General features: G+C 40.0%; 1 protein-coding gene and 1 pseudogene across 4 annotated transcripts in view; one reads left to right on the top strand and one right to left on the bottom strand.

Annotated features, from left to right (window-relative positions):
• The window catches only part of LOC148425860 (CUB and sushi domain-containing protein 3-like), a 627,928-nt gene that overhangs the window by 287,071 nt on the left and 318,150 nt on the right, over nucleotides 1-22,707 (bottom strand). For all 4 annotated transcript variants that reach the window (XM_088410975.1, XM_088410976.1, XM_088410977.1 and 1 more), the window contains exon 31: nucleotides 17,882-17,998. In XM_088410975.1, coding sequence (XP_088267101.1) covers nucleotides 17,882-17,998 — 117 coding nt within the window. The remainder of the gene's footprint in view (nucleotides 1-17,881; nucleotides 17,999-22,707) is intronic.
• Nucleotides 9,457-12,843, top strand: LOC148425863 (uncharacterized; annotated as a pseudogene).

Raw genomic sequence — 22,707 nt, 5'->3', positions numbered from 1 at the left:
CTTGGCTCTCACTCTCATGTTCACCAAAACCATCAAAAGCACAGCCGTTCCCGCCTGCTTTTTATTCATTCAGCAAAGCATTGCCCATTACAAGACATAACAAAAAGCACTTTCCTGCGTCAACAGCTTTATCTAAAGACAGGGGCGAGATGAACTCGGACTACATAGATGAATAGCAATGCATGCTATTTTAGACAAGAAATATACACATAATAATAACAACCTAATATATGATTTCCACCAAAGTTTGTGGGTTTCCAAGCCACCTTTCTCATCTTCAAGTTTAGCACAAGTTTTTGATCGGATTCACTGACTTGAGCATTTTGAGACATTCACATCATTGTCCTTGTCCATTTCTCACTACCTTGGCAGTTTGTTTCAGATAATTGTCCTTCTGGACCATCCAGTTGTGGCAGAGCTGGAGTTTCTCAGTAGACTTTTTCAGGTTTTGTGAAGGATTCTGTTAGAATCATTGTATATATAGTGATTATACATTAGCTACAAAATATGAATACAGTGGGCCCCCGGGTTACGAACTTAATCCGTTCAGCGGCTACGCTCGTATCTCGAATTGCTCGTATAGCGGGCAATCCAAACCCATGTTAATTCGTGAATGCGTGCAACGCGCGCCGAAGCCTTAGGTAAAAACGACACACTGTAAACATACATTAAAATTGAGTGACATAATCTGCTGTACACTTGCATTATATAATAAATAAATTGGATAAATAGCTTTTACCTATGTAACGACGAGACTTGATCTGGGTGTAAGTAGAGGGGGGCAGAGTCCAACGCTCAAAGTTAACACGGCGATCGATATGCTATTGGTCTTACAGTGTTACAGTAACTCTTTCAGTCAGGGTGCAAATCACGCAGATATTAAAACATCATCCTCTTATTTCTTTCTTTACCGCTGCTAGTAATTTTAGAAGCTATGTCTAACAGATAAAGTTTGCAAAGTCTTCACAACATTCCGTTTTTCACTCATTTTCTCTCCTTCCTTCCATCCTGTCCCATCAAGCGAGATAAAGGCGTTCGGCCAATAGCATATCGGCATTTCTGTGATTGACGTGTGACGCCGGCCAATAGCATCTCCGTGAGTGAGACCGGGTGACCTTAATCGACCAATAGCATATTCGCATCTCCGTGACTGACTGATAATTATTCGCACTTTTTTTTTTAAACGGTTGGAATGTATTGACAATTAATTAAAAAAAAAAACACACATTTAAACCAATGACAATTCTTTGTCCTGCAATCGGCACATTTGATTTCATGTCAGCTGTTTTTCCCTTTAGCTGTACAAACACTACACTTAAATGGTAATATATTTAGACACCGTGAGTGAGACAGTTAGTGTGACGTTGTAAGACCAATAGCGTTCACATTACTGCCACAAGTATCTACTGATGATTGATAATGTCGCTACTGTTGATTTTATTGACGCAATTAAACGAGAACATTTCTACATACTCAATGGCTGGCATGTCGAATTGTTCGTAAGGCGAGAGATTTGTTCGTAAGCAGAGGACAAAAATCCCCCTGTTCCACGCTCGTAAGGCGAATTGTTCGTAAATCAGGGCGCTCGTAAGCCGGGGGCCGACTGTACTTGCAAAGAAGAAATGCTTTGCTGTGTGAATAATTGTGGTTAGGATTATAATTATTATAGTGACTATGAATTTACTATAAAATATAAACTGCTGTGGTATGTTGGTGATATGCTGTGAGAATGAGTGCACTGCTTGTGGAAAAAGAAACTGCCTTGGTATTGTTTTGTCTCAAGCAGAAGGAAGGTCGCTCAAGCCTGCCAGTTGGAGCGGTCCCGCAGATGTGACTCTTATCAATGTCTCACTACGCAAAATATTTTATCAGCATGACTTGCTACGTATAATATTTTATCATACATGCATTAGAGCTTGGCAGAGCGCAGTAGAATTGTCATTGGCCAGTTCCTCTTTGCTCCCCTCATGCATGAGTTGGGAAGATTGCCTTGTCTCTTTTTTTGTGTACAGTTTCTTACCTGACAGATTCTTACGTGATCCTCCTTCCTTTATAATTTCAACAATGTTGACAAGGTTCCCTGTGCCACTGGAGGAGAAGAATTCCCATAAAACCATATTTTCACTACCCTGCCTGATAGTGGGGATGGTGTTTTTTCAGCTCATAAGCCTCTCTTTTTTTTCTCCAGATTTACTAAATATTCATAGGCCCAATTAACTTTGTCTCCTCAAACCACAGGATAGTTGACCAAAATCTAGTCATGCTGGCAGTTACCACATATATGGTAACATTTGTATGTTAGCCAATAAATGTTTAAAAGCCAGGCAAGCCTCATCTTTTTTTCTCTTGAGCAAGGTTGTCTTCCTGGGCCACTCAATGCTAGACCTTGAGACAGTCGTCCCTGCCTGCTCGAGTGTTTTTTTATTAGGGCCTTAGCTGGGGTCTGAGGGTTGATGTTAACCTCTCAGCATACTTTCCTGGCAGGTTTGACTGAGACCTTACAATTCTTGCCACGCCCACTGAGGTTTTTAACAATGTTGAACCTCTTGTGGTTGTTTATGATGCTCTGGACAGTTGCCACAAGGATAACAAACAGCTTGAAAATGACTTGGTAACCCTTTCCCTTGCTGTGGGCATAAAAAAGATTCTAACACAGGTCCTCCCACAGGTCTTTCTTCTTGACCATGATGTCCAAAAGCCGAGTATGACTGGGAGACATTTTTTTCATTCATACTCTGCTAAAAAATATATTTTTTGTTCAATTGTTCGACATTTGTTTTAAAAGATGCAGTTTTTCAACTGGTGACCTCTTGAAATAGCATTTAGCATCAAAAGGTACACATTTGGGACATTTTTGTAGCGATATTGACGAGGGTATAAATAATTTTGAACATAAAATTTTCTGGAAATATATCAATAATATCACAAACTAGAGCTGCAAGCAGCTATAACGGGCCCTCACAGAACTGAGCACGTTGAAGTATGAACAGTTCGAGGTATGAACATATTTTGGTATGAATGTATTTGTGCATATGCAGGCGAACAGTAGAAGTCAGTGTTTTAGAAAAGGTCAAATTTTCATTAGCATTTGTTCAACAGGCGCAACTAAGTAATTGGAATCGCAAAATCGGTAATATATTATTTTCTACCACAAGGTGATTCTAGCGCTACGATTGAATATATGCTTGTTGATGTATGTAGGAAATGACTTTCATTCAACGTGTGAAGTCGTGACAAGATGAGATCATCTGGGTCAAACTACATCAGCATTTACTGTTACGATAAATCGTGGGAATGAGCACTGCTGTATAGGCCACGGCCATTACAAAAACATCATAATATTTGGTGGAGGAAATTAGGCGTGTCTGAAGGCCTGTCTGAAAAAACTTGAAAAAAGTGTGTTGAGCATTGTACTCCCATGAAATGAAATTTAGAGAAGATCATCTTGGTCCAATTACATTAAGTTTTACCGGTCTGGCCAGACATCGGACTTTGAGGCGGTGTAAAGGGCCACGACCAAATTTGAAGTGTCATAAACCTTGAGATTTATCATTTTCCCTATATCTCAATATTCTCCTAATTTTCAGTGAATTTACTGAAACCGGCTGAGGACAAAACATGAAAGTGTAAATATTAACTTTTTGTCTGCCACCAGGTGTCGCTATTTGTAATTTGGAAATGTGTCATGTAGAAGATTTAGACAATGAGTTTAAATGATACCGTCAATTTTCAGATATTTTAAAGCTTGTTCAGCTGAGTTATAAAGGTTTTTTTCACTGTAGGCGAAGGAAACATTGACTTCATGTTTTGAAAGCCATCATATATTTCAAGGGATCGTGACTATTTTTGGACCAGTTGTGCCTCTAAGTCTGATTAATGGTCCAGGCCAAATTGAAAGTTGATGGGGTCAACAGTATAATAGAAGGTGGCAGCAGTGGAAGACTGGAAGGCCATTAATGAATCATAATTGCAAATTAAAAAATCCGTAACTTTTTCTGTACATCCTAGCATATGGCTGTATTTGATTGTTTATTAGGTCTTAGGGTCCTGCATATGCCTACAAAATTTAGTACAGTGGGCTCCCGGTTACGAACTTAATCCGTTCAGCGGCTACGCTCGTATCTCGGATTGCTCGTATAGCGGGCAATCCAAACCCATGTTAATTCGTGAATGCGTGCAACGCGCGCAGAAGCCTTAGGTAAGAACATCACGCTGTATACATATATTAATATTGAGTCACATAATCTACTGTACAGTTTCATTAAATAATAAATACAAAGGAATAACGACTTTTACCTTTGGAAAGATGTGACTTGAGCTGAGATAAGCAGAAGTCAACACTATAAACCAGACATGCTATTGGTCTTACAGTGTCACAGTAACTTTTTCAGTCAGGGTTTTCTCTACTTCCTTCCATCCCAACCAGCTGTGCCATCAAGCTAGATAAAGGCGTTCGGCCAATAGCATATCGGCACTTCTGTGATTGACGTGTGATGCCGGCCAATAGCATCTCCGTGAGTGAGACCAGGTGACCTTAATCGACCAATAGCATATTGGCGTCTGACTGATACTGACTGATACTTATTGGCACGTTTTTTTAAACGGTTGGAATGTATTGACATCTAATTGATTAAAACACATTTAAACCTGTGACGATTCTTTGTCCTGCAATCGGCACACTTAATTTCATGTCAGCTGTTTTTCCCGACGTGAATTGAGCTGAGTGGAGGCGGAGGGGAGGGTGTGTGTGTTGTATTGACTAGGCACCATACTTATAGCTTATTCGAACATTAGCTCAATGTTGGTTTCAACTCACAGTATTGCAACAAGGGCGCTGTCCCAAAGCATGTCGGGAGGTTGCCGTCTAACATGGCATGCAGTTATGTAGAACGACCATTAAACAGCACTGAAATTCCACCCGTAAAAGGATGCAGTGATTAACGCTCAATGCCAACACGGCAACGCAAATAGGCTATTGGTCTTACAGTGTTACAGTAACTCTTTCAGTCATGGTGCAAATCACGGAGATACTAAAACATCATCCTCTTATTTCTTCCTTTACCGCTGCTAGTAATTTTAGAAGCTATGTCTAACAGATAAAGTTTGCAAAGTCTTCAAAACATTCCGTTTTTCACACATTTTCTCTACTTCCTTCCATCCTGTCCCATCAAGCTAGATAAAGGCGTTCGGCCAATAGCATATCGGCATTTCTGTGATTGACGTGTGACGCCGGCCAATAGCATCTCCGTGAGTGAGACCGGGTGACCTTAATCGACCAATAGCATATTGGCGTCTCCTTGACTGGCTGATAATTATTCGCACTTTTTTTTTTAAACGGTTGGAATGTATTGACAATTAATTTTAAAAAAAACACACATTTAAACCAATGACAATTCTTTGTCCTGCAATCGGCACATTTAATTTCATGTCGGCTGTTTTTCTCTTTAGCTGTACAAACACTACACTTAAATGGTAATTATATTTAGACACCGTGAGTGAGACAGTCAGTGTGACGTTGTAAGACCAATAGCGTTCACGATGTCGCAACTGTTAAATTTGTTGACGCAGTTAAGCGAGAACATTACAACAAATTCAATGGCTGGATTATTCGGAATGCTCGTAAGGCGAGAGGTTTGTTCGCAAGCGGAGGATTAAAATCTCCCTGATCCACGCTCGTAAGGCGAATTGTTCGTAAATCAGGGTGCTCGTAAGCCGGGGGTCGACTGTACTTGTAAGGCAAACCAACTGGGTTTGGCTGCAATCATTTTATTATAATGACATTCTTTGCTGATGGCGCTCGCAGTACGACAAAAAAACGGTTAGTAGGTGTGTTTTACATTGGACTCCCATCAGCTATATAAAATTTAGAAAAGATAAGACCATCTAGGTCCAATTACAGAAACTTTTTCGAATTGGTGAGAATTTGAGACGACATACTGGCCATTAGCGAAAAGTTGTAAAAATGGAGAACCTTCATGTTCCATGCCTCAACGCTATTCTGGCCAATTTTCAGTTAAATTGCTCAAACAGGATTAGCACAGTGATTTACAGAAAAATTTAAGTATTAAGGTTTTTGTCACTGATGGCAAAGGAAATTTGAAACAAGTATTTTGAAGCCCCGCTCCCATCATATATGTTAGCCGATCTTGACAAAATTTTGCCCAGTTGTGCCACGATGTCAGATAATGGAGCAACGCCAAATGTGAAGTTGATCGGGTCAAGGGTTTTGGTACTAAAAAATGTACAAAAACGGGCCAAATGGCAAAATCAACAGTTGATAACTCTGTTTCTGTACATCCTAACATATGGTGCTCTATAGTGTTTTTGTAGGTCTTGAGGTCCTACATATGCATAAAAAAATTTAGTAGGTCTAGGTCAAACGGGTCGGGTCATCTGGGTTCAATTACAGCAACTTTTTCTGATTTGGGAAAACTCTGACTTTGAGGTGGCGTACAGACCACCCCTCTTATCACAAAGTCATAAAATTTGGAAACCCTTATCCTCCAAGCCTCGATGGTATTGGGACAAATTTTCAGTTCATTTACTTTTATGGGCTTAGCAAAATACATGAAAGTTTAAAAAATGACGTTTTTGTCTGTAACTCAGTGGTGCTATAATTAATTTTAAAATTAACCATTTAGATATTTTGAAGCTATGTCTAGTAAGTTTTCTGTAAAGTTTTAGATTTTTTTAAGCTTGCAAATTAAAGTGATTAGGGTTTTATTTGATCATGGCGAAGGAAATTTGACTTTAAATCATGTATTTTGAAGCCCCTCCCCATCATATATGTTAGCCGATCTTCACGAAATTTTGCCCAGTTGTGCCCTTGTGTCTGGTTAAGGAGCACAACAAATGTGAAGTTGATCGGGTCAAGGGTTTTGGTACCGAGAAATTTCCAAAATCGGGCCAAATGCAACATTCAACACTTGATAACTCTGGTTCTGTACATCCTGACATATGGCGCTCAATAATGTCTTTTTTGGGTCTAGGTCAAAAGGGCTGGAACTGGCTGCCGTTTTAGGATCATCTGGGCTCAATTACAACAAGTTTTGCTGATTTGGGCAAACTCTGACTTTGAGGTGGCATACAGACCACCCCCTTTATCACAAAATAATAAAATTTGGAAACCCTTATTCTCCAAGTCTCAATGCTATTCGGACAAATGTTCAGTACATTTACTCTTACGGCTCAGCACAATACATGAAAGTTTAAAAAATGACATTTTTGTCTGTAACTAGGTGGCGATATAATAAATTTGACAATTTATCATGCAGATATTTTAAGGCTATAACAAGTAAAGTTTCAGATATTTTGAAGCTTGCGCATTGGAGTTATTAAGATATATGTTACTCATGGTGAAAGAATTTTGACACACATCATTTAAAGCCCCGCCCCCATCATATATGTTAGCCGATACTCATGAAATTTTGCCCAGTTTTGGTCCTATGCCGGATAATAGAGCATGACAAATTTGAAGTCGATAGGACATGTCCAAAGTATGGCCCGGGTGCTAAATGTGGCCCGTGGTCAATTTCCATTCGGCCCGCAGCCTTCATCATAAAATCAATAACGTATGGCCTGCATGGAGAATTAATACATTGGGCAGCAGTGCTGTTACCTGCGTGTGCTAAATGCTGCCATCTATAGGCTCAATTAGGAACATCAAATTAGTATATGAGTAATTGACTGTGTGAGCCCCTAATTTTCTAAATTGACGACAATCAACAAAAGGAGGAAAGTTGAGCTGCAGTGTGATGCAGTGAGCTGCGGTTAGCACCAGCAGCTTTATATCGACAAACTTTTACTGACAGCTGTAAAAATCAGCTATATATCTCTCGGACAAGTTTCCAAGAGATTTGAGCATTTGGTAAGAAAATGCTAAGCTTGTTCGGTTGGATGTATTTGTGTGAGAAGACATTCTCCTTCCGGTTCCGGGGGAGTGTTTTGCTGCTGTCGCTGTTTTAGCCTTAGCTGGAGAGACGAACGATATTTTTCTTTTTCTATTTTTCTATTTTTACCACCACCCGTCGGACCTGTGTTCGGTGTTGTTTTTTTTCTTCTTTTTCCTTCATTTTTGAGGACTGCTTCCATTCTTCTATAGCTAGTGATTCGCCGTTTCTCTGAACAGCTCCTAGCTCCGTTCGTCCTCGTGCAGCTCTGCTAGCGTAAGTATGTCGCTCGGCTGTACTAAGGTAAGCATGGCTCCGTGCACCTCCACCTCATCTGTCACTTGCGACACCTGCGTTATTCTCATGGAGAGGCGAGAAAGCCCTCTAGGAGAGAAATCCTAGAGGGCCGTGTCCGTCAGCTAGAGCAGAGTAGTCTGATAATCGTAGATCAGACGGACACATCTGATAATGACAATGCGGGCCGTAGCCCTCCCGCAATGCCGCTAGCGTCGGCTAGTGTGGGTCGTAGCCTACCCGCTAGTCCGGCTAGCATTAGCCCTAAGAAGCCTGCTAGCCACGGTGAGCCTGTTCGGACGCATAATCGCTTTAGCCCCCTCGCGAGGCAAACTCCTCCTCAGTCTACTGGCTCCCACACATTAGTTATAGGGGACTCCATCACCCGTAACATCAATCTTAAAAAGCCAGCCACCGTAATGTGTATCCCTGGGGCCAGAGCACCCGACATTGAAGCTAACCTTAGGGAGCAGACACGCAAGAGGGCTAGACACCAGTCTAGTGCAAACAACACTAGCTACTCGGACATAGTGATACACGTCGGCTCCAACGATACTAGAATGAGGCAGTCTGAGATTACAATGAAGAACATAGCTAGGACTTGTAATCTCGCTAGAAAGATGAGTCGGCATCGAGTTATTGTCTCTGGCCCTCTGCCTGCGAGAGGCAATGATGAGAGGTTTAGCAGATTATTCTCGCCTAACCAGTGGATGGCTGGTTTCTGTAGAGAGCAGGGTTTCCAGTTTGTAGATAATTGGCCCTCTTTCTGGGGCCGGCCCGACCTGCTGAGGATGTATGGTCTTCACCCTAACTGGGAAGGCGCCATCACTCTATCCAGAAACATAGATTACTGTTTGAGCCTTCCATGACTTCCCACATTAGAGCATGTCGGGTCGCAGGTGAGTAGCGAGCCTGCTAGAACGGTTGTGGAGTCGTTAAGGCTAGAGTTAACCGGCACTAGGCTGGACTGTTACAAACACATAGCATATTTAGTCTAGGTCACTGCAATCCACACACTGTTTCAATACCTAATGCTGAATGCCCTAATGATAAGATTTCTGCTGAGGTGGTGTTGATTAAGGAAAACAGCCCTGCCTCTTTAATCAGTAAGACTAGTGACAAAGTGCCTAGGCGGAATATTAATATCAATATGCGCGCTGTAGTCGTCAACAATCGAATTCCTAATTTACTAACATTGCGACGAGGTTTTAATTACTCAAAATACAGAGCAAGCCCCAGCAATAAAAATCTTGTTGGTATTAGTACTACCAACATGAGGACTCAGAATAGTCCGGGAAAAAATTCCCAGTTTAAATTCAGCTTCATAAATATTAGGTCACTCCCTTCAAAAGCCCTTCTTGTAAATGATCTTATTACAGATCAAAATCTTAACGTGCTTGGTTTCTGCGAAACCTGGTTAAAACCAAATGAATTCTTACCATTAAATGAGGCCTCACCTGCAAACTTTGTGGGCTCACATGTTGCTCGTCCTTGTAAAAAAAGGGGGGGTGTCGCCCTAATTTCAGAATCTGATTTTAGGCTTAGCACGAGCACGGGTCACACTTTCAAGACATTTGAGGCTCTCGTTATGCGTTCGAGCTCCTCACCACCATTCTATGTGGTAGTTATTTACCGTCCTCCCGGCCCATACTCTGGATTCTTAGATGAATTCCCTGAACTTATGGCTGACTTAATAACTCACACAGATAATATAATAATTATGGGTGACTTCAATATTCATATGAACTCCCCATTAGAGCCACATACTGTAGCTTTTCAAGCAATAATCGATGCATTTAGTTTTACACAAATAATAAAAGCAGCAACACACCGGAATGGTAATATCTTAGATTTAGTGCTAACCCATGGCCTAACTGCCTCAAACGTCACAATTCTGCCGCATACTAACGTTATGTCTGATCATTATCTTATAACATTTGAAGTCCTAGCTCAGTGTGGTCTTGTTGTCCACAACCAAGGCTTTAAGAGCCGTGATATTAATTCTTCAACCACTGCTGCACTTTCTGAATTACTGCCTTCCGCAACAGCTGCCTTTCCGTCTTTCACTGGTTCAGTCGATAAGCTCACGAATGATTTTAATTCGGTTCTTTTAAATTCCCTAAACTCTATTGCGCAACTGAAACTTAAAACTCGTTCGAAGCGGCACACTCTGTGGTTTACAGAGGAAACGCGTACGTGTAAATTGTTAAGTAGACAACTTGAGCGTAAATGGCGAACAACTAAACTCGAGTTTTCCGTCAGGCCTGGTGCGATAGCTTGCTGAAATATAAAGAGGCTCTTAGGTTAGCAAAAACAAATTACTTTTCCAAAATGATTAGTCTTAATAAAAACAACCCAAAATATTTATTTGAGATGGTAGCGCAGCTAACACAGCAGCAGCAGGTTAATCATAATTCCCTCCATCAGCACACGATTTCATGCAATTCTTTACTCAGCGGATTCAGCTAACAAGGGAAGAAATAAAAAAGGCAGCGCCGCTTACCCCCTCGACTATGATTGTTGATGCTAGTTCGGACAATCAGGTTCATGAAAGTTTGGTCACCCTGTCCCAGTTTGATTTAGTATCCCTGGAGTGTTTTACACAACTGGTTAATGCAGCAAAGCCGACGTCCTGCATTGCTTCCAGGCAAACTCGTTAAAGATTTATTCCTGGTCTTAGGGTCATCTGTCTTGAATATTATCAACCTGTCACTCTCCTCTGGCATTGTACCTGAAGCTTTTGAGACGGCCGTCATTCAACCATTACTTAAGAAACCTCACCTAGATCCTGAAGATCTCTCTAACTATAGGCCAGTGTCACACCTTCCGTTTATCGCCAAAATTCTTGAGAAAGTTGTAGCACAACAGCTTAGCGATTTTATGATAGACAACAATAGATTTGAACTCCTTCAATCAGGTTTTAGGGCCAACCATTCAACTGAGACAGCCCTAGTAAAAGTCACGAATTATCTTCTCTTAGCCTTGGATTCCAACAGCTCATCAATATTATTACTGCTTGATCTTAGTGCCGCATTTGTCACTATTGATCATCATATTCTTATAGAACGTCTTAGATCATGTGTCGGTATCTCGGGATCAGCACTTTCTTGGTTCAGATCTTACGTCCTGGGAAGGATGCATAGTGTCTCTTATGGCGATGCGATCTCTGAATCTTTCTCCGTCTCATGTGGTGTCCCGCAGGGGTCAGTACAGAACAGTCCCTTACTGTTCAACATCTACATGATTCCTCTCGGCGATATTATACGTAAACATGCTATTAGTTTTCATTGCTATGCTGATGATACCCAACTCTATATGCCCTTAGAAATAACGGATCCGTGCAAGTGCAGTAAACTGGAGGCTTACCTTGCCGAGATTAAACAATGGATGTCTTCCAATTTTCTGCTTCTCAATCCTAATAAAACTGAGATGTTATTTATTGGCCCTGCACATCATCAGCACTTGCTTAAGAATACCACGCTGAACCTAGAAAACTGTATTATTTCCCAAAGTAGTTCTGCAAAAAGTCTCGGCGTGATATTTGACTCAACTCTCTCCTTTCGAACACACATTAATAACATGACAAGAACGGCGTTTTTTCACCTCCGCAATATAGCTAAAATTCGCCCTATTCTTTCTCTTAGCGATGCAGAAACATTAATTCATGCATTTGTTACGTCGCGCCTAGACTATTGCAACATTTTGTTTTCTGGACTTCCCATGTCCTACATTAAAAGCCTGCAGTGTGTACAGAATGCAGCAGCGAGACTATTGACAAGGACGAGAAAGTTTGATCATATTACTCCGATTCTAGCTGACCTGCATTGGCTTCCAATACACGTGAGATGTGATTTTAAGGTGCTGTTAATTACTTATAAAATTTTACACGGTTTAGCTCCTTCCTATCTCGTCGACTTAGTATCACCTTATGTTCCGTCCCGACAACTTCGATCACAAAATGCCGGTTTGCTATCGACCCCACGGGCTAAAAAGAAGTCTGCGGGATCAAGGGCATTTTCCATCCGCGCGCCAGTACTATGGAATGCCCTACCTTTGGAAGTTCGCGCAGCCACCTCAGTAGAAATCTTTAAATCCCGACTAAAAACACATTTATATTCAAAAGCATTTAGTTAATTGAGCCTGTCTGCAGCTTTCTTCTTTTTTCTTTTTTCCTACCCCCCTCTTCCGGCTGGGAGAGGGGGCTAGCTAGATGGTGAGGGTTGACTTGACCGCCTCCATTGGGTCCTGCGCTGGTCGACCATCACGGGTTAGGAGTTCGGCCGTCTGCGGTCCACCTGGCTGGAATGTGGGATTGTTCCTGCCCAATGGCTTTGTCTGCTGTCAAGACATCACTGCACTATATAGCACAATATGTTTTCTGTAATTTATATTGTTTCTGTGTCTGGTACATGCAGTATCCACTTCAACCTGTGGGCCTGGAAGGGGGCTCCTCCCACCTGTGGTCCCTTCTGGAGGGGTCTGATTTTCCCCAAATTGGGGTTTTTGAGTTTTTCCTTCCCCTTCTGGGAGCTTTGACAGGGGATGCTGTTGTGTACCTTATACTGAAAAGATGTCTCTGTACGACCTCTTTTCATCTGTGAAGCCCTTTGAGACTTCGGTGATTTAGGGCTATATAAATAAAATTTGATTGATTGATTGATTCTCGGTTATGAACTTAAATAAGAGCCGTGTGAGGACACAGCTATCAGACTCTCACTTACAAGACATCTTGCGCATCCATACTACTGCCACACCTGGCCTTTGTTCTGCACTCCAGATCTCAGTTCCACCCATCACACTCATGCGGACAAGTCATTTTTCATTCACGATAAGTCTGAATACGTTTTTTTTTTTTTTTTTAAGTTTTCACTCCAGAATAATAACCATTAAAAATACAATCAACATTTATAGTTACTAATTTCATATTTTAAATGAGCCCCACACTTGTTGATATGACTATTACTTGTTCATTTCTCTGTTATTGTGTTTAAAAATTCTATAGATATTAAACTGTCATGGTGAGAATTTTTCTGTTTCAAATGTAATTTGCACCCAAGAGTACAATTACTTCTGTTCAACTGTTACAAAAAAGTTAAAGTGTCTAAAAAAAGTGAAGTTAAGTGAATATTCAATTTCAATATTTAATGTCAATCCATTTTTGATATGCATGTTTCAAATTAACCAAAATACATGCTTAAGATAGCTGAAAATGAAAATAAAAAAAGCAAATGTTAAACACAGAACAGCTCGCTGAAATGTATTAAATTAATTGCTGTTATATGTAAAGAACGCCTGCCAAGGTTGGCCCCCCCTACATTTTTAACACACCAAATCTGGCCTACTTTGCAAAAAGTTTACAAACCCCTGGTTTATGAGATATTAAGAGGAATTTGGTACCTGCAAAACATCCAAAAGCGGTCCAAAAAGGCACGTGAAAAAAGTCATAACTCTGCTTCTGTACATTCTAGCATTTGACATTCTATAACTTTTTTGTAGGTCTTGAGGTCCTATATATGCCTAAAATATGGCATAGCTCTAGGTGAATCGGGCTGTGACCCAGGAGAAGTGTTTGACTCTAGATAGTGCTAAATTTTTTTTTTTTAGATTTTCTGTATGAAAACACAAAAATACCAAATTTTACAGCAGGCCCGATGAGTGTGCAAATTTTGGTGACTTTTTGTGCATGTTTAAGCCCTAAAAAATGTGATTCATTTGGGAGAATAATAATAATAATAATAATAGTAATAATAATAATAATAATCAAATTAATAATAATAATAATAATGATCTGGACATGTTTTTGTAGGTCTTGAGGTCTTACATATGCATAAAAAATTTTGAAGCTCTAGCTCAACCGGGTCGAAGGGGCTGCCATTTTAAAGATCATCTGGGCAAGTTTTGATGATTTGGGCAAACTCCAACTTTGAGGTTGCATACAGACCAGCCCCTTTATCACAAAGTCGAAAAATTTGAAAACCCATTTTCTTTAAATCTTGATGCTATTCGGACAAATTTTCAGTTCATTTACTGTTATGTGCTTTGCACAATACATGAAAGTTTTAAAAAATGTCATTTTTGTCTTTAACTAGGTGGCACTGTAAAAAATTTTAGATTTTAAAATTATCATGCAGATATTTTAAGGACATAACTAGTAAATTTTCTGTAAAGTTTCAGATTTTTTGAAGCTTGCACCTTGGAGTTATTAAGGTTTTTGTTGCTCATGGCGAAGGAAATTTGACACACATAATTTAAAGCCCCGCCCCTATCATATATGTTGGCCGATCTCAAAATTTTGCTTAGTTGTGGTCCTATGGCTGATAATGAAGCATGCCAAATTTAAAGTTGATCGGGTCAACCTTTTAGGAACTAGTAAGAGGAATTTGGCACCTGCAAACATCCAAAAACGGTCCAAAAATGCACATAAAAAATTAATATCTCTGGTTCTATACATCCTAGCATATGGTATTCTATGACTTTTTTGTAGGTCTTTAGGTCTTATATATGCCCCAAAAAATTTCATAGCTTTAGGTGAAACTGGCCGTTACCCAGGAGAAGCGTTCGCCTGTAGGTGGCGCTAAAAATCAGTTATTAGATTTTATGTATGAAAACCAAAAATACCACCAAAATACCAAATTTTACAGCAGGCCAGATGAGTGTGCAAATTTTGGTGACATTTCGTGCTTGTTTAGGCCCTCAAAAATGTGATTCAATCAGGAGAATAATAATAATAATGAGTGTGCAAATTTTGGTGACTTTTCGTGCATGTTTAGGCCCTCAAAAATGCGATTTAGTTCGGCGAATAATAATAATAACTAGAGCTGCAAGCGGCTATAAAGGGCCCTCGCAGTAAAATTTGGTGGAGGTCAGCAGGGCTGTCTAGAGGCTTGTCACACTTAATTTCAGCGATATTACTTCAAAGGGCTTAGCTAAACACGTAAAAATGTTTCAAAAATGCTATTTTTTTGGCTGCCACTAGGTGGCGCTCGCACTATAGCAAAAAATACGTTGATAGGTGTAATCTGCATTGGAAATCCATCAAATATGTAATGTTTAGAAAAGATAAGACTATCTGGGACCAAACACAGCAACTTTGTTCGTTTTGGCGAGACATCAGACTGACATTTTTGTTTGCCACTAGATGGCCTCACAAGCAATTGAAGATTTGTTTAACCACTTGTGTTAAGGGCTTGAGTCTCCATGTGTCTGTGAAGTTTCAGATTTTTCTAAGCTTGTAAAGCTGAGTTATAAAGGTTTGTTTCACATGTGGCAAAGTAATCATCAAAGGCATAATATAAAGCCCCGCCCCCAACATATTTGTTGGCAGATCGTCACAAAAATTTGAACAATTGTGCCTCACAGTCAGATAAAACATCACAGCAAATTTGAAGTCGATCGGGTCAAGCGTTTGGGAGAAAAAAGGAGCAGTTCGGGACCTGCAAATGAGCAAAAACGGGCCAAAAGTGCACATTCAAAAATTCATAACTCTCTTTCTGTACATCTGAGCATATGGCTCGCGCTGACTTTTTTGTAGGGCTCGAGGTCCTACATAAGGCTACAAATTTTTGTAGCTTTAGGTCAAACGGGCCGGGAGTGAGAGGCTATTTTCCACTCATAAGGCCATTTTGGGGCCAATTTCAGCCACTTTTTTCGTTTTGGCGAGTCATCTGACTTTGAGGTGGCGTGCAGACTATGCCCATTATCGAAAAGTCGTAAAATTTTAAAACCTTAATATTCCATGTCTTAATGATATTCTGACCAATTTTCATTTGTTTTACTCAAACAGACTGAGCACAATACATGAAAGTGTAAAAAATGACATTTTAATCAACCACTAAGTGGCGCTAGTAGGTATTTAAAAAAACTTTTTTCAAAGGTGTTAAAGACATAAGTTTCCATGTGTCTATGAAGTTTTAGATTTTTTTAAGCTAGTACATCAAAGTTATTAAGGTTTATGTCACTCTTGGCGAAGGAAAAATTGAACACATAATTTGAAGCCACGCCCCTATCATATATGTCAGCGGATCTGCACCAAATTTTGCCCACTTGTGCCCCTATGTGTGAATATTGACCACAGCAAATTTGAAGGTGATTGAGTAAAGCGTTTAGGAGAAACAAAGAGCAGTTTGGGACCTGCAAACGTGCAAAAATGGGCCAAAAATGCACATTCAAAAAATCATAACTCTTTTTCTGTACATCTGAGCACATGGCTCGCGCTGACTTTTTTGTAGGTCCCTAGGTCCTACATATGTCTAAAAATTTTCGTAGCTCTAGGTCAAACGGGCCGGGACCAGGTGCACTTTTTCGACCTTAGGTGGCGCTGCAGAGCCATTTTTTTTGCATTGTTTTGGGAAACACAAAAATATCCAATTTTTCACCGGGCCCGACAAATGTGCAAATTTTGGTGACTTTTCGTGCATGTTTAGGCCCTAAAAAATGGAAAAGCGCTGCACAGTAAATAATAATAATAATAATAATAATAATAATAATAATAATAATAATCTGGAGAAAAACAAGAGGGCTCTCGCAGCGGTAGCTGCTCGGGCCCTAATAATCTGGAGAAAAACAAGAGGGCTCTCGCAGCGGTAGCTGCTCGGGCCCTAATAATAATAATAATCTGGAGAAAAACAAGAGGGCTCTCGCAGCGGTAGCTGCTCGGGCCCTAATAATAATAATAATAATAAGAATAATAATCTGGAGAAAAACAAGAGGGCTCTCGCAGCGGTAGCTGCTCGGGCCCTAATAATAATAATAATAATAATAATCTGGAGAAAAACAAGAGGGCTCTCGCAGCGGTAGCTGCTCGGGCCCTAATAATAATAATAATAAGAATAATAATCTGGAGAAAAACAAGAGGGCTCTCGCAGCGGTAGCTGCTCGGGCCCTAATAATAATAATAAGAATAATAATCAGGAGAAAAACAAGAGGGCTCTCGCAGCGGTAGCTGCTCGGGTCCTAATAATCTGGAGAAAAACAAGAGGGCTCTCGCAGCAGTAGCTGCTTGGGCCCTAATAATCTCGACAGGAAGAATAGGAACATCGCAGCGGTCGCTGCTCAGGCCCTAATAATAATAATAATCTGGACAGGAACAATAGGGACCTCGCAGTGGTCGCTGCTCGGGCCCTAATAATCCGGAGAAGAACAATAGGGACCTCGCAGCGGTTGCTGCTCAGGCCCAAATAATAATAATAATAATACTAATAATAATATTAATAATAATAATAATCATAATAATAATGATTCGGAGAAGAAAAATAGGGACCTCGCAGTGGTTGCTGCCCGGGTCCTCATTAAGAATGGTTTGAATAATGTATTGTCTTCATTCTTTTGTTTTTCGGTCACATATCACTCACAAAGTAACTTCAGTACAAATATATATATATATATATATATATATATATATATATATATATATATATATATATATATATATATATATATATATATATATATATATATATATATATATATATGTGTGTGTGTGTGTGTGATCTTTTAATCGCAAAAAATCTACTTTTCACTTTTTATTTTACTTTGAAGTACATTTCAGAGCTTGTACTTTTACTTGAGTAGATTTTTGTTTCAGCACTTTTACTCAAATTTTTTTTACATTGGGTAGTTTTACTTTTACTCAAGTAAACAATCTATGTACTTTGCCCATCACTGGACTAAATTCATTCAAAATAATGCTTAAAGCTTACCAAAGTCTCCCGGGACAAAGATGTCATACACACAGGTCTGTCTACTGGTGTAATTATGTGGATAGTTTGGGGACAGCACAGTGCCTTCTGAACCAGTCAAGTGACCACCGCAGGGAGCTGTATTGAGAGGGAGAAACGCAAGACAGTTACACTTAACAAATGTAGGTTGGAAAAAAAAGAACTACCAACATCTGGGGAAATAAAGCACTACTTTACTCTAAGTAAGGACACATTTAACCATTTATATCCCAAAACTATGGGACTTTTTCAAACATCAGTGTGAGCTCCAAAGCATCTGGTAAAGAGCTCTGAGTTATACAGGGTGTTCCAAAATGTGTTTATTAAACCCCATTTCGTAGGCCAATAATTTGACAGTTTTTGTTAGAATTACCTTAAATTTTCACAGGTTGTGTAGAAACATTTCATGTTTTTGTGTGTATCGTTTGACTGTTCTATCTTTTCAGGTTATGAAATGCCGTTCACTTAAAAAAAAAAGGCATTTTGCGTGATAGTGGGCTTCGACTCAGTCATTGAAGACAGTGCAGCGTGCCATCTTCACAAATTCTGCAAAGAAGGCACCCACTCCAAAATAAAATCAAGACCTGACACCCTAAATTTTAAGAAAAGGGCTGCTTATGCATACCTAAATTGCCAGGATGGCCATCAATGTGTGCACTCACAGGCGGCGCTCATATTGAACTTTTATGAAAATCTGTCATCGAACCAACAAATATTTGCACTTTTCTTTCTAAATTTAACCAATAAAACCTTTAACATAAAGCGTATTTTGTTTCATTAAGATCCATCAAGTAGGGTAATAAAACTGCAAAGTGATTTAGTTTTCGAAATACATTTAAATGGCATTCCAAAAGCCATACAATTGGGCCCAAAAATACATTTATCATTTTTGTTAATCCTTCATTTAACCTGAAAGAGATTTACATCTATTTTGCAAGTACTGTATGTCCTTGGAGAATAATTTACAGAAAGCAGATTTGAACAGCAAGATCAAAATTCAGGAAAAGTTCAGAATAGCGAAAAAGAGAAAAATTATTATAAGAAAAAAATAAGAAATTAAAATTGATACCAATAGCAGTTGAACTGGTTCCTGAACTGTGCTGAGTGTCTTTGGGCACTCCAGCTTCCTCCCACACTTCATAAACATGCATGACAGGTGTATTGGAAAATCTAAATTGTCCATAGCTGTGATTGGGTGCATGACTGATTGTGTGTCTCTGTGTGCCCTGCAATTGCCTAGCAGCAGTTCAGGATGTCCCCTGCCTTACTGCCAACTGAGATAGACACCAGCAAGAAAGTGACCCTTGTGAGGATAAGCGGCTGAAGAAAATGGATGGATGGATCACAAGATCACAAGTTAAGGTAGCATTTTAGTTTAACCTTGGTGGAAGACCAGCTGCTGACTTATTCTGTAGCCCTTTGATTGTGTTCCAGGATTTAGAATGGTCATTTGAGGTCTTTGTAGTTAGATATAGGTAGTTGTCAGCTTTACATTTTCTAACACAGGAGGTGCATTTGTTTTTAAGTTTATGAAATTGTTACCAGTCTTGAGTTGAGTTGTTATTGTCTGGCTTAACATCGTTTTCTTTCCTGCTCAAGCAGAGGTCTGGCGAGTTCTCTGGTGAACCAGGGATTATGCCAGCAAACTGTACCAGTGAGAGTTGAAGATTACGGTAAGAAGAAGCCAACAGATGCATATTGATGCAAGAATTTCCCAGATCTTAAAAATTAATAAAAATAATAAAACAAACATTTTCAACAGTAAAATTCCCTACAAAATTCAAATTAGGATGTTTATTCTTTCTCTTATAACTTCTAATCCACTTCATACTGTTCAATATTAATTGACATCATTCCGTTGCATTGTAGGCAATGCCACAACTTTTTAGTCAGCCTCATGGCTTTCACAAGCAATTTCTCCAGAAACTGCATTCTTCAGTTGTGATCACCTTCATTGTTTGAAAGCGCCCGAGTTGCAACCACTACATGGTCCCCTAATTGAAGTGACAACTGCAAGGTCGCTATTGTTTCTGGACAAATCATTAAGGCTCGTACAGCGAAAGCTGTTAATTCCCTATTGTTTCTAGAGAAATTATTATTGTTACTGGGGCCTGAGCAGTGATCGCTTTAGCAAAAGCCAGCGAGCCTTTTCCGTAAGAGGAGTTTCTAAAAGAGTGCAAGGTAGAGACCAAGTATTTTATGTCCTGAGAGCAAGAACAAATTTGAAAAAAAAACAAAAAAAAAAAAAACATCATACATAGCTTCGTGCACCTCCACTGCATCAGTCATGCAACACCTGCATTATTATGCTAGAGCAGAGTAGTTTGATCATCGTAGATCAGATGGACACATCTGATAGTGACAGTGCGGGCCGTAGCCCTCCCGCAATGCCGCTAGCGTCGGCTAGTGCGGGTCGTAGCCCACCCGCAAGCCCGGCTAGCATTAGCCCTAAGAAGCCTGTTAGCCGCGGTGAGCCTCTTCAGACGCATAATCGTTTTAGCCCCCTTGCTTGGCAGTCTCCATCTCAGTCTACTGGCTCCCGCATATTAGTTATAGGGGACTCCATCACCCGTAACATTAAGCTGAAAACGCCAGCCACCGTAATGTGTATTCCTGGGGCCAGAGCACCCGACATTGAAGCTAATCTTAGGGAGCTGACACGCAAGAGGACTAGACACCAGTTTAGTGCAAACAACCCTAGTTACTTGGACATCGGTGATACATGTCGGCTCCAACGATACTACAATGAGGCAGTCTGAGATTACAAAGAAGAACATAGCTAGGACTTGTAATGTCTCTAGAAAGGTGAGTCGCCATCGAGTTATTGTCTCTGGCCCTCTGCAATCCACACACTGTTTCAATACCTAATGCTGAATTCCCTAGTGATAAGATTTCTGCTGAAGTGGTGTTGATTAAGGAAAGTAGCCGTGCCATCTTAACCGGTCGGATTAGTGACATACTACCTAAGCGGAATATAAATATTAATACGTGCACTGTAGCCATCAACAATCAAATTCCTACATGACTAACATTGCAACGAGGTTTTTAATTCTCAAAATACAAACCAAGCCCCAGCCATCAAAATCCTGTCAGTTTATTACTACCAACATGAAGACTCAGAATACGTCAGGAAAAATTTCCCAGTTTAAATTCGGCTTCATAAATATTAGGTCACTCTCCTCAAAAGCCCTTCTTGTCAATGATCTTATTAGAGATCACAATCTTAAAGTGCTTGGTCTCTGTGAAACCTGGTTAAAACCAAATGAATTTATAATTAAATGAGGCCTCACCCTCAAGCTTTGTGGGCTCACACGTTGCCCTAGGTGTCGCCCTAATTTCAGAATCTGATCTTAAACTTAGCACGAGCACTAATCACACCTTCAAGACATTTGAGGCTCTCGTGATGCGATCCGAGCTCCTCACCACCATTCTAGGTAGGTAGGTGGTAGTTATTTACCTTACTCCCGGTCCATACTCTGGATTCTTAGATGAATTCCCTGAACTTATGGCTGATTTAATAACTCATGCAGACAATAAATAAATTATGGGTGACTTCAATATTCATATGAACTCCCCATTGGAGGCACTTACTGAAGCATTTCAAGCAATAATTGATGCATTTGTTTTAACACAAATAATAGAAGCAGCGACACACCGGAATGGTAATACCTTAGATTTAGTGTTAACCCGTGGCCTAACTGCCTCAAATGTCACGATTTTGCTGTATACTAACGCTATGTCTGATATATATCACGATTTTGCTGTATACTAACGCTATGTCTGATCATTATCTCATAACATTTGAAGTCCTCGCTCAGTGTGGTCTTATTGACCACAGCCAAGGCTTTAAGAGCCGTGATATTAACTCATCAACCACTGCTGCACTTTCTGAACTACTGCCTTTCGCAACAGCTGCCTTTCTGTCTTTAATTGGTTCAGTCGTAAGCTCACAACAATTTTAATACAGTTCTTTTAAATTCCCTAAACTATAGCACCGTTGAAACTTAAAACTCATCTGACCCGGCACACTCCATGGTTTACAGATGAAACGCGTACCTTTAAATTGTTAAGTAGACAACTTGAGCGTAAATTTCAAACAACTAAACTCGAGGTTTTCCGTCAGGCCTGGTGCGATAGCTTGCTGAAATATAAAGAGGCTCTTAGGTTAGCAAAAACAAATTACTTTTCCAAAATGATTGGTCTTAGTAAAAATAACCCAAAATATTTATTTGATACGGTAGCAAAGCTAACGCAACAGCAGCAGATTAATCATAGTTCCTTCCATTCAGCACAAGATTTCATGTGATTCTTTACTCAGCGGATTCAGCTAATAAGGGACGAAATAAAAAAGGCAGCGCCACTTACCCCCTCGGCTGTGATTGCTGATGCTAGTTTGGACAATCAGGCTCATGAAAGTCTGGTAACCCTGTCCCAGTTTGATTTAGTATCCCTGGAGTGTCTTACACACCCGATTAATGCAGCAAAGCCGACGTCTTGTATGCTCGACCCGCTTCCAGGCAAACTCATTAAAGACTTATTCCCGGTCTTAGGGTCATCTGTCTTGAATATTAACAATCTGTCACTCTCCTCTGGCATTGTACCTGAAGCTTTTAAGACGGCCATCATTCAACCATCACTTAGATCCTGAAAATCTCTCTAACTATAGACCAGTGTCACATCTTCCGTTTAATGCCAAAATTCTTGAGAAAGTTGTAACACAACAGCTTCGCGATTTCATGATAGATAACAATAGATTTTAACTCCTTCAGTCAGGTTTTAGGGCCAAGCATTCAACTGAGACAGCCCTT

Source organism: Hippichthys cyanospilos, chromosome 3 (genome assembly GCF_059441005.1).
Source record: "Hippichthys cyanospilos isolate Australia breed blue-spotted pipefish chromosome 3, RoL_Hcya_1.0, whole genome shotgun sequence".
NCBI classification, from domain to species: domain Eukaryota; kingdom Metazoa; phylum Chordata; class Actinopteri; order Syngnathiformes; family Syngnathidae; genus Hippichthys; species Hippichthys cyanospilos.
The sequence above is the reverse complement of the archived record's forward strand: the minus strand, read 5'-3'. Positions and strand labels throughout refer to the sequence as shown.